At 45.0% G+C, this 12,780-nt stretch overlaps 1 protein-coding gene across 4 annotated transcripts in view; it reads left to right on the top strand.

The window, feature by feature from the left end:
- Positions 1 to 12,780, top strand: part of ALG12 (ALG12 alpha-1,6-mannosyltransferase) — a 586,752-nt gene that overhangs the window by 91,613 nt on the left and 482,359 nt on the right. For all 4 annotated transcript variants that reach the window (XM_069629251.1, XM_069629252.1, XM_069629254.1 and 1 more), the window contains 2 exons: positions 3,424 to 3,606; positions 4,870 to 5,002. In XM_069629251.1, the coding sequence (XP_069485352.1) occupies positions 3,442 to 3,606; positions 4,870 to 5,002 (298 nt within the window). In that variant the 5' untranslated portion in view covers positions 3,424 to 3,441. The remainder of the gene's footprint in view (positions 1 to 3,423; positions 3,607 to 4,869; positions 5,003 to 12,780) is intronic.

The raw sequence follows: 12,780 nt of genomic DNA, 5'->3' as shown, positions 1-12,780 counted from the left end.
CATGCATTTTTGCACATAAGTCACTTGGTAAAGGTTTAGCAGTGATTTGTTTAGTCTCCGTTTGAGTTTTGATCCCGTGTGTGGTGTGTTGTTTTTGGCAATTTTCTCTTTGAGATGTATGGGGGAGAAATCAAATACATATAAAACATCTTTTTGTCGGAAGTAGTTGTGTTATGAATTCATAAGCATAACATAGTACAGGAAAAGGACTTTGATGTAATGTAATCTTTCCCAATATCACCAAGACTGCAAGGCCCATAAATGGGACCCTGCCCCCCCAGCCCCCACACCAGGAGTCAGAGCATAAACTGCTGGGCACTGGTTTGTCCCAAAGCATCAGCACTTAAGTGCATTCCGCTTCCGTTCTATGCTGGCCTTCTCCATATAGAGGATGCCAACTCAGCAACCCAGGCCCACACCTCCCACCTGGGGGTGTGGGGGAAGACACAAGGGGAAGCTCAACATTTTGTAGGTGAAGAGGGTCCCCTCCATGGCCCTACCCTAGAGGAGACACTGTGTAAGAGAGTACTTGGTTTTTGCAATTGCAGACCAAGATGACTCCATATTGTGAACTGTTACTATTTTATTCAAATAACAGTAAATATTGTATGGAATTCTCATTGTTAGTGTAGGACACTGTTTTAATTGGGTTAAAATAAGTTAATCGTTATTCATTTTACCCAAGCGCCACAATGCCCCCGGGCTGTTGCGCGCTCTACAAATCTGAATAAATTAATAAACAAATAAATGTAACTGGGAAATACATTAATACAATCTTTGCAAGGTACAAGTGGCAGAATGGAAATAACACAAGAACACTCTCCCGTGTGTGCATGTAGTCTTGTTTGATAAACTAATAATCATTTAAAATGGGTTTATTAGGAATGTGTATTTTAACAGTAATGTTTGAAGTAAATATTATGTTCTGGTGAAGAGTAAAAATGTTGTCTTATTTTTTATGTAGAGGTCACAACTGAAATAGGAACATAATATTTGTAATTTCTACGATAAAGGCGAAACCAAAAGCAAAGGGGACCTTCGAACTGTGAGCACTGAAAGAAGTGGCTATTTGCAAGTTGTCCCTGAATCCATCATAGTAAAAATTCCAAGGATGACATCTAATAAGTAAACTGAAAGAAAAGATAAGATGGAGTTTAAAGAAATAGAACGGACGAAATTCAAGTTTCTATTCATAAGAGCTGTCGAACGAGAATTACCTTTATTTTACATTGCTAGAATAGAAAGTCAACAATTCATGTAATGTTTTCAGAATTATTATAATATTGATGTAAATGGGTGCTTGATGAGAAACCATGTGCCACATTTATATTCAAGTTGATGCAAAGACATACCTTTTTTTAATTTTAAACATAACATATACATAAAAACCTTGTATTTTATTGAAATGTACTTAATTGTTATTTTTATTGACAGTGGGTGCTAAAATATATTTTTCTTTTCTCAAATCTACATAGTTACATCATAAAGATGTGTGTATGTCATTGCAACGATCTACCCATGGATGGGTTCTTCAACCAGAATTGGAGTATCACAATCACAAACGGAAAAATTATATCCTTCTTCTGGGACTATCGTGCCACCCCAGTTTGCCTATTTGTGATGTCACTCATCCGGATGAACGTGCCAGCATTTATTCAGTAGAGACATACCTTTTGTTGCCAATGTGTAACAAAGCCTTTTTTCACTTAAACGTAACGCCATGTGCTTTGATCGAAAATAGATGATGGAACTGAATGGAATTCTATTTTACTCTGCAGACCTTTGACTTGCACAATTCATGTACTGGGATTAAAATATCGAAGAATGGAACCAGAAAGTTTGCATGAAATGTTGACCTAAACATAGTTACTATGGCTTGGAGTAAACATGATGTTCTTTCAAGGATTAAGTGTGACAAAAGTTTAATGTCTCGGTTGGATGTATTCAACTGTGTCAGTTCCATTAAGAAATAAAATGACTTTGTAAATTCCCAACTCTGAGTATTTATTGAAAAGTGTAAGTTGTTTTCTTTTTGTGAAAAGCAAGTAAACGTTTAGAGAGAGAAAGTGTGTGTGTGCGAGTGTGCGTGCGTGTGCATCTTCCGCGTTTTTGGTAACGTGATGGCATAGTTGATGACCGCATATGTTTGGCTACGCTGTGCACAAATGTCAACGGATAAAATTATCCCGAGATGGCGGTTTACAACCAGTGAGGTTTGCATGTCTAAATGTCAGAAAATCGAAGGAAAGCTGCATTTGCAAAAGAATTCTGACCGATTGATACATGCTCAAAAATACATGCCCTAGTCATTGGGCCAATAACATTCTTGATAGAACTTCCCCTTTAATACATTGCACTCCACGTGCTCAGGCTTCTAGATAAAAAAAAAATCCCTGCAACCAATCCAATGATTCACAGCATAGTCTGGTCCTTCACAGTTAGCATTTGCTAGTCCCTTTATAAAGGCATGGGATTCAAAGGTAAATCCTAATCCACTCCCAACTCCAAATTGCTGTGCTCATTATTCGTGAAGCTGACTTTTGTAATGGGCATTACAATGTTACAGTATTGAAGCTTGTATAATACTCCTTTAACCATACAAATCTACTTTGATTGGCGTCCTTTGCCAATTTGTCCCCACCACTATTCGGAAAACATTCACAAACCACTGTGTCCATTTGACACAGACTCACTGCTTTTGATGACAGGGCATTGTCTGTGTGCCCTTAGTTGCTCCCTTTGCATACTTTTCAAGCTGCTCTGTTCAGTACCAGCACTTGACACCTGATGCCTGCACTTACCCCTGCACTTGCCACCTGCTGGCCTTACTTTTACTATTGTTATTTATTCTTTTATCCCATGTACTGCACTGTCCCCTCCCCTTTCCCCCCTGCACTTTCCCATGCACTTGCGCGATCTGAATGACACCTGGCCTAGTAGGATCGTTGTCTGTCTTCCCTCTGTTCCCCCTCCCTTGCCTCGTCGCACCTTGAAACACTTGTGTATGGGCGCGTTATAAATGCCACATCATATCATTTCAATAAAAAAAGTTGTTTTATAAAGTTTCTCTTTTTAAAAGAAAAATCACATGTCGCCTGACCTCATGCCAGACCAGCAGGTAAAAAAGCTATTATAATAGTCTACGGTGGATACAGTGGTTTGATATTTTGATGGACATTTATGTATTCTACCTTTCCCCGCTGAATGGCGTTGTAAAAGTAAATTCCCAATTAATTCGTTTTTTCGTGTAAACTGGTGAATTTCTAGTGAATGAAAATGTTGATATGACATCCATTTCGTTATGTATCATGGATATGTATACTAATGTTTGAAAGACCTCATCTTGCCTCAAATTGTGCCATTTTGCGTATTGATTTGAAGCATGTTGATCTTTTTGCTCTGACCAATGCTGTTCATTTGTAGGTGTTTGATTAGTCCAGCATGGCTATGAAGAGTACAGTAGACAGACCGTCATTTTGGCTGCTGGCCCTGCTCATAACAGTGGCTTTCACCCATTTAATCATTTGCCCGTTCACAAAGGTGGAGGAAAGTTTTAACCTGCAAGCAACGCATGACATTATGTACCATGGCCTGCATCTGAACAAGGTGAGCACTTTTACAGGAGTATAACCCCTTTTTGGGTTAAAGCGATTAAATGAAGATGTGTAATATTAGATCTGCATTATGCCTGGTCCCAGGAACTTGAAATTTGAAGTTGTGTGCAGGCAGCAGAATCAATTTAGCATTAGCACCCAGCCAATCGGAGAGCTCAGAATGTGGGCTGACACTGATAGTGACCGCCTGCGTTCTAAGCCGCCTGATGGCCGGTTCCCCCACCCGCCCGACTGTGCGTTGTTTCCCTCTCCCTCCCCATCCCATTTAACTGATTTCAGCAACAGGTCCCCGTTGCAGCAGCTCCTGTCCCAGTGTGGACTGCATGGAAATGGAGCCCTGCCTTCCAATTCCATGGTGGCCATATTGGTACAGTATTTTCTCTCACAGAAAAAATACTTCCATTTTTATTTAAAACCTTTAGCACCCGTGTAGCGCACTTAACGGGTGCTTATGGCGATATGCCCCTCAGTGGTGGGGCCACCCCGTAGGTAACGGCTGTCCACCCTCGTTAAGGGACCCTCGCTGCGCTCGGGCCCTTAACTTTGGCGGCGGGCTGTTACCTAGCATATCGCCTCAATAATCCTGCGTTCTGCAGGCTACACTAGCCAGTAACATCCCAGAGCACACGATACAAGCCTGAACAAAGTGAGGGCTGTAACGCCTGGGCCCGGTGCCATTACCGGGCCGGTGTAGCCCGTAGAATGCAAGATTATTGCTATTAACACCCGAGGCAAACCCTTGAGGTGCTAATGGCAATTACAAAAAAAATCCACCTGCGCTGCTTCGTTCGCATCAGCGGCCGGGGAGAGTCAGGCAGGGTTTCCTTGTAAATGGAAGGTGAGGCTCTGCTTGGAGTCCCTCTTCCATTTCCGTGGTTTCATCAGGAAGCCGTGCAGCGGAGCCTGTAGTGGAAGGTAAGGAGACTTAGGGTTGGGGGGGCCGGGTGGGGGTTGGGTGCAGTAAAATGGGTGGAGGGGCTGGATCAGGGTGAGGGAGGCTGAGGCGGAAACACAGCAGTGCCGGATGCGGTGACCACCTGGATTGTTCCAAACCCGGGCATGCATTGGTAGATTCAGCCTGGGTTTGGAGCAAACAGACTGGCTGCCGCACCCGCAGAGGGTGCTAATAGAAAGTTAGTTACTTGCAAAGAGGATGTGTGGTCATGTTTCTGTAGGAAGAATGGCAGCTGGTGGGAGCTTCTGCATTTTTTAAAAATTCCATCTCTTGTGTTTTTTTTATGTTGCTTTTTTTCAGTACGACCATCATGAGTTTCCAGGTGTTGTGCCAAGAACCTTTCTGGGACCAATATTTATCGCTGCGCTTTCCACTCCTGCTGCCAATGTTATTTCTATGCTGGACATGTCGAAATTTTACTCACAGATTATAGGTATGAAAGTGATCTGGATCGAGTTTTTGAGACTGCTAAGTAATGCAAATATTCACAGCGAAACATGTACATGCGCATTTATTTTTTTATTCTGATAGCGAATTTCATTATTCATGTTTATACAAATAATTGTGAGAAAGCTGCATGACCTTTGGCTGCAAATGCTTTCCAGATACATGGGGGTGAATGCAGCACAGCATCTCCTGTGGTGCAGATTTTCAGAATGTGTGTACCTCAGATCTTTCATAGAGCAAACTCATTTGGATATTATCAACTACCAAGTCCTAATGAGAGCTTTTGTGAATGTGCATGTTGGTTGCTCATCCTGTTATCTAAGAAGAAGTGAATTATACACAGATGCTTGTGCTGAGTTTATATGACATTTGGAAGAGCTTCACTTGCTGTTCACTGAAATATTCCCAGCTGTGTGTTCATCCTTGTTGGAACGGTATCTGAATATTCGGTCTCTTCTGTGTCTATTGCCAAAGGATAATCGCATGAAACATGGTCATTTCTGAGAAAAGCAAGTATTTTTGTCCTCTCTGCTTGAGATACGATCCGGAATCCTGCCTCACTACTGCAGTAGCTGGTCATCATGTCTTTTGTTTTACATTTAGCTGGAAGGCACATTTAAGTTGAGTCCAGTAATGTTTATCTGATTGGTGTGCAATTGGGACTCGAAAAAGCAGTCAGAGTAGCTCGTCGGAAGCTTTTACATTTTGCAGCTTTACCATTAATGTCAGTGGGACCTCCGGCATATTTGCTTTCTGTTTTGTGACACTGATCTGATTTTTTGCTCAACTGATTTCTTTTTGTGGGCACCCGTGAGTCTTTAAAGGAATAGTGCGCTCAAAAATATTATTGTCCTAACAGGTGGGCAATAATGAAAAACATGCATTAAACATAATTTTAATGAAAGTTCCTATGTAAACTTTTGAGCAAACAAGGCTCAAAGAGTTTACATGGGAGCATCCATTTTGCCATTTCAGGCAGCCTCCTGAGCTCATGTTAAGCTCTGCCGGAACTAAACAAGCAGCAAAAGCCCCATGCTGGGAGCTTTTGCTTACTGCACCCAGAGCAGAGCTGTACATAAGCTGGGAGGCTGCCTTCACTTTCATTTTATGTTTTCGGTGCTCCCCAAGCCCAGGGAAGCACAAAAAATGTAAAATGAAAGTGAAAAAAGAAATGACGCAGCAATTATAAATACAACAACGTATTTCTGACTGTGGCGGGTTTCGCTTGGAGTCTCCTGGGCTCCCCTGGGTCGGGGGAGTCCAGGAGACTCCAAGCGAAAGCAGCGCAGTCTGAAATACAATGTTGTTGTATTTCTAAAGACAGCAGCATTTACAAATACAACAGCGTTGTATTTCTGACTACGGCGGCTATCGCTTGGAGTCTCCTGTGTTCCTCCGGGTCGGGTGAATCCACGAGACTCATAGTGAAAGTGGCCGCAGTCAGGAGATTCTAGAACAAAGTGTGATGAATCCTTGGATGTCGTCACTTCTTCCCAAGGGGGGGCCCCTTCCCATAAGGCCAGGGAGGTGAGGCCATTACCCATTCGTCCTCCTGGGGGTGGTACATAGCGGGAGGATCTCATGGGGAGAGACTTCCCATCTGGGGACAAGGACGACCATCTAGGAGAACGGGGTACAACACCCTTCACCCTCCACCCACTTCCTTTACCTCCCCTCAGTCTGAGTCCCACCTTCACATCCCTCACTTCCATACCACACATGTATATATGTGAGACTGAATACCCTACAGTTACTGAGACGAGGAAGAGGAGGGATGGCCTAATGAAGACACCTTGATAGGTACTGACATGAGGATGAGGTTGCGGAATAATAGTCCTCCTAAAAACTTAAATGAGCATTCTAGATATCATCAATCATTCAACATCAAGAGCAAGGAAGGACTTACCCTTTTGTCAGACCGTCCCAGGAGGAACCACAAGCAAGAGGATTGTCCGGCGTGGGAAGAAGAAAATGCTGCTGACCTGGATACGAACAACAAGCCCAGGCATCTCTACCCGGCCCAGGACCGGGCGAGAAGCTGTCGAAACAGAGGTCCGGGCAGGCAAGTTCAGGAGCCAGACCGCGTGGTCGAAGGGACTCGGCCTGCAGGGGAGCAATGACTGCAGAGACACCACAGTTCGCCAGGGGACCTCAAAAGCTGCATAAGACCCACACGAAGAAAAGGAGAAACCCGGGACCAACCGAAGACGACGGCTTCAACCCTAAAGGAACAAGGGTTCTCGTGATGGTTGATGGGATCACAAAAGGGTCACAGAGGCGGCCGAAGGGAACCATATGGAATTCCCTTAACATGGGGGCAAGCGGGAAGACCCCTTATTGATATCTAAAGACATAGATAATTATCCGTTAAGAAACAGAGGAAATCATGTCTGGGACCCACACCCTCAAGGGAAGATCAGTATAAGACATCTTCCTTGTGGCATTATTCGGCAGGGGAGTGAACCAGGTCTGCCAGAAGAGAGCAACAGAGAAATCCATGTCTGGGGCCTGCATGCACAATGGAATATCAGTATAAGTCGTCTTCTTCGGGGCAGTACCTGGCAGGAGAGTGAACCAGGTCTGCCAGAAAAAAACAGTAGAAAGTAAAAGCCTGAGAAAGGCCAGGGGAAGGAAGACATTGTGAACAAGTTTGAGAAAGGTCAAGGGAAAGGAGACATTCCCCCTGGTGTTGTGGACTGTGAGAACAAAGCCAAGGAAGGCTGGGAGAAGGGAGTCATTCTCTTGGTTGTTGAGCTTGCAAGGAGGATCAAACCAGTGATCAATAGTAAACTTTCTGATGCAAAGTGTTAAAGATTCAGCAATTCATTGTTGGTTACATATTAAAACCATGGCAAGGGAGTCATTTTCCCTGGTGAGGAACTTGCTACCAGAACTGTGCCACCAAGTCCAGGAGGAGGGACTCATTCTCCTGGATGAAGAACATTATTATTATTTGTAAATGTATAAAGCGCAAGTAAGGCCCAAGGGCGTCTAGGCGCTGATGTTGTCAGTAGTATGAGGGCGTCTCCTACTCAAATTTGTACAGTTCCTGAGTTAGAACAAATGAGTCAAGTGCCTTCCGAAAAGGAGAGATGCTCTTCCATGACTCTTAGTGATAGCGGAAGTGAATTCCACAACACCTGAGCCATAATTGAGAATGAACGGCCTCCCAGCCGTTCCCGCTGACACCTCAGTATTTTAAGGAGTAACTGCAAGGAGGAGCGTAGCTGTCTGGCTGGACAATACCGCACTAACTTATTCTTCAGGTACTCTGAGGCAACATTATGCACTGTGCGATGGATAACACAGAGTATCTTAAACTCATTCTGTGCTGCCACCGGGAGTCAGTGAAGGCGATGCAGAAGGGCTGCTGAAGGGGTCAGATGAGGTACCATAAGTGCCAGTCTTGTTGCTGAGCTCTGGAGCGCCTGCATACACTGAATATGGGCTGTCCGAGGTATATCCTGTTGCAGTAGTCCACTGACCCCATTATAGTAGATGTTGCCAACATTGTTCGGCTGGCTGGGGGTAACGGAGAGAATTTTCCTAAATATTTTTAATTTTCCAAACCCTGCACTACAAATTGGAGAGATCTGCACCTCTCGTGAGCCATTGGGTAGGAGCCTCACCTCAAGGCTTTTAACAGATTCACAGACCGCAGGGCACGGGCCCAGTGAGTCGGGCCAATATTGAGAATTCCAAAGGTTGTCCACCGTTTGGGTACGAACACCAGAACCTCTGTTTTATTTCCATTCAGCTTTAACCAACTCGCTGACCTCCAATTACCTATTTTGTCCAGGCAGTCGCAAAGTTTTTCGGGGGTTTCAGTTTGGGACGAGTCCAGCTGAAACACTGTGCGCCATCGGCATAGGTATAAAAAAGGACTCCTGACTCTGCAATTAGATCAGCCAATAAGTGCACATATAAATTAAAAAGAAGAGGAGACAAGGCTGACAATTGTGGAGCCCCACAAGTCAAACTAGAAGTAGAAGAATGGCATGCTTGAAAAGAAATAGTCTGGGAATGCCCTTCAAGAAATGACTAACCATGCCAGAAGGGGCCTGGCAACGCCAGCTTGCTCGATACGGGTCACTAGAGTGTCATGATCCACAGTATCGAATGCTGCAGAGAGGTCCAGGAGAATTAGCACTGCGGCGCCTCTGCGGTCCTAAAGCAGAGCTAAATCATTCAGCAGTGAGATCATAACTGATTCTGTACCCATTGTGGGATGAAAACCAGATTGAATTGGATGCAGCCACTGTTTCCCCCAAGAATTTCATGAACTGTGGAGTAATCATGGCTTCCATCAGTTTCATAATAACCGGACGAAGAGAAATGGGCCTATGATTGGCCGCCACACAGGAGTCCAGATTTTATTTTTTTAAAAGAGGGATAACCACTGCATGCTTCAGTGGGGCAGGAACTTCACCTATGGTAAAAGAGTGCTATAAGGCCGCTGTAAACCTGCAAATAGCTCTCTGTGGAAGGGCTTTCACAATACAGAGTGGTACAACATCAAACGGGGAGGTTGATTTTCAGGCCATGGAGAGCCTTTAGTATAACATTGTCATCTATAGGCTGTAGACAGAAAATATTTGCAAAGTAGGAATGATAGGTATTCCGGCGGGCAGCTCCTGGAGCCGCTCCACCTCCATTGCCGCTTAACTGCTAGTAATAGCTTGTCGGATAGCTCGAATTTTATCACAGAATAATGCACTAATTACATTACATTGCAGTTGCACATCTGGCAGTTTCACTAGCCTTTTAGATGGGCAGATCGACAATTATTTTGCCACTGTAAACAGTTGCCTAGCAGAGCAATATGCTTCTGTTATCCAATTTGCATAATATTTAGATTTTTCCACCATAATCATCTTATGATAGCATATGTGAGAAACCTGAAGGTGTCTCCCTAGCAAGTCCCCAGGGATCTTTCATCCAGGTGGCCAGGACACTGCCATTGCTATTGGATCCAGTTCCTAGGGGTGCGCCAGTGAGGGGCAGGATCACCTGGATGGGGGGTCCTTGGGGAGTGGAAGTGGGACACTGATGGGTGAGACGCAGTATCTCCCTTCTTTCAATACCTTTTCCCCCCTCCTACCACATAGGATAGTCCGAAACACTACCCCCATTTTCCGACAGACACCTTCGCACACCACAGACAACAGACTAACACCCGAGCCATCGAGACCGCAATCCAGGCACAGAAATTCAAGAGGAGAAAGGCACCGAATATCGAGAGGCTGACGAGGAGAGACAGGAGTTTGCCCTTTCCGACCCAGACCCGCGAAACCTCCGCAGAAGGAATTGTAAGACCGCGGACAATAGCTCAAGTGTGTTGTAGCAGATGTCAATGGTACACAGAGCTTGCCTACGCTGATAAGCAGGACCGAGGCGCCTACTACCATGGTACCGGCCTTGACTCCATATATGCTGAAAAGCCAAGCAGTTCATCACAGCCAGTGAGTCGAGGGGAGAACCAATAAAAACCAAACTGTGTTGAATTAAAGTCGCAAAGTAGCAATTTAAGGGAAGTTCAAACAACTGTTAGGAAAAAGGGGAAACCAGCTGCAGAGGGATCTGGCACTGTGTGGGTGCTTACTCAAGAGACTCTGCTGAATCCTGTGTTTGTTGAAACTGCAAATACCAAAAGGCCCTGGAACAGTCAAAATGGTCATACAGAGGTCTTGCAAAATCCTCCATACAGTCGAAGGGTATGATTGATAAAGTTGGCAATGAAGTCCCCATGAACAGTGTGTTAACGGAAGTGAACCCGACTAAGGGATGTTCGCAGTGACCTTTTTAGAAACAGTTGACAAGAGTGAACCCGGCAGAGGGATATCGACAGAAATGGGTGAAGCCTGAAGAATTGTTTAAAAAGATATTAAGATTTGTGAACCAAGGAAAAGCCATAGTGAGCCCGAAAGCGGGAGGCTGAAAATTGAGAAGGGTCGGCGCCCGGAAGAGGTGGCCCCTCGGGTGATCCATTATCACCCTAACTACCGTATAAATGGAACTTTGTGGTTTATTTTCTGACCCTCGAAGGCAAGAGACTTTTTGCAAGAGAGAGAGAGACTTGGCCACCAAGGTTCCTGAAGGTTTTTTTTTTTTACCTTGATTTTATTGGCAATTTGGTTGAGTACAACAGATTACTTATGGAATCAAACAAATGCAATTTATACACAGATAATCACAGATCATTGGAATCGTAAAGCATAGCCCATGTAATCAGCACAAGCGATAGTAAAGTGTCCATTGTTTGTTGCAGCCGACTCACCTTCTATTCTGTGGTCGTAACCGCAGCCTAGTAGGCCCAGATCTCCAACCTCATGCTCTTGAGCCCAGGTCAGAGCCACCACGCACTCTCGCTCCCCAGCCGTTTTTTTATCTTTCCACTTCAGCAGAATGCATCTTTTGGCCATCATGCAACCCATATTCACAAATGCTTGATGCCTCTTGCTCGGCAGATCTGCCCACATGCCAAACGGAGCTCCAAGAGGGGCTCGCTCTAACAGGGAACCCACCACATTGAATAAGGTATCTTAAGACTTTGTCCCAAAGGTTTATTAAGTGGGGAGACATTCCCAGAACATATGTAGGTGATCTGCCTGGGCAGACCGGTATCTAGGGCAGACATGTCCCTCAAGGTGAAACATTTTGCTTAGTCTGGCGGGGTGTAATAGAATCTGCTCAATATTTTGAATTGCATGAACTTGGTATGGGTGCACATGTGTGTCCACTGAGCGTCCATAGGTTCCATACCCATTTCCTCCGACCAGCGAATGGGTGCATGTGAGGCTGAGGGGGCTATCAACACCATTTTATAGAGGGTAGAGAGGATGTATCTACAAGCGCTAGAGTTGGCTATATATGCCACTTCTGACATTTCGGGGGGTTTGTTGGGGTACCCCGGCCATCTGGTTGTCACTGCTGATTGAATCCTGTAGTATTGAAGCAATTCCCCTCCAATACCCACATGCCCGGGCCTCGATGTAGTGGGCATGGTGAATTTCCCTTTTGGGTATAGATGTGCCAGTGCTCTATAGCCCAAACCCTCCCACTTTGACTGTACTGCTCCATCCCACATGGGTCCTAGTTCAGGGAATCTCCACAATAGAAGCCATCGGTAGGAAGGTCGGTCAGTCCCTGTAAAGGCAAAGATTGACCGCCAAGCTCTAATCGTGGAGGCAACTAGGTCGTATGGGCAAGTGTCTTTATAGTGTTGGTCCAGCAGCAATGTCTTAAGATCTGAACAACCCTGCGCCAGCCTCTCCACCTTGACATGGAGTGGAGGATGTTCCCCCTACATACCAGAATGTGGCGAACTGGGCCTGCACGGCCACCCAATATAGTTCCAGATGGGGGATAGGAACCCTCCCCTCTCATATGGAAGGGTCATCTTAGCCAATTTTTTTCCCGACTGCTCCGGAGTGCCACAAGAACTGTGCAAATAATCCTTGCCTTTTAGAAAAATAAGATTTCCCTGGCCAGAGTGGAATATTGATGAACATGTACAGCAACTTGGGTAGTAATATCATCTTGATCAGGGAGAGTTTAGCGACAGCAGAGAGTGGGAGGGATTTCCATCTACTGAGCCTGTTTTCCACGTAGGTTATAGCTGCCTCATGATTGTCACGCAACAAGGTGGTGCATGTTCTGGATATCACCAACCCAGATATTTAATGTGGTCTTGGGACCATCGAAGGTGGAAGACGCTACAGGTTTCGTGTGCATTATCTGTGAGCGGGAAGACCTCTGATTTGG

This window comes from Ambystoma mexicanum, chromosome 12, assembly GCF_040938575.1.
Source record: "Ambystoma mexicanum isolate Mex_15411 chromosome 12, UKY_AmexF1_1, whole genome shotgun sequence".
NCBI classification, from domain to species: Eukaryota; Metazoa; Chordata; class Amphibia; order Caudata; family Ambystomatidae; genus Ambystoma; species Ambystoma mexicanum.
Note: the sequence above shows the minus strand (reverse complement) of the source record. Positions and strands in the feature narration are given on the sequence as shown.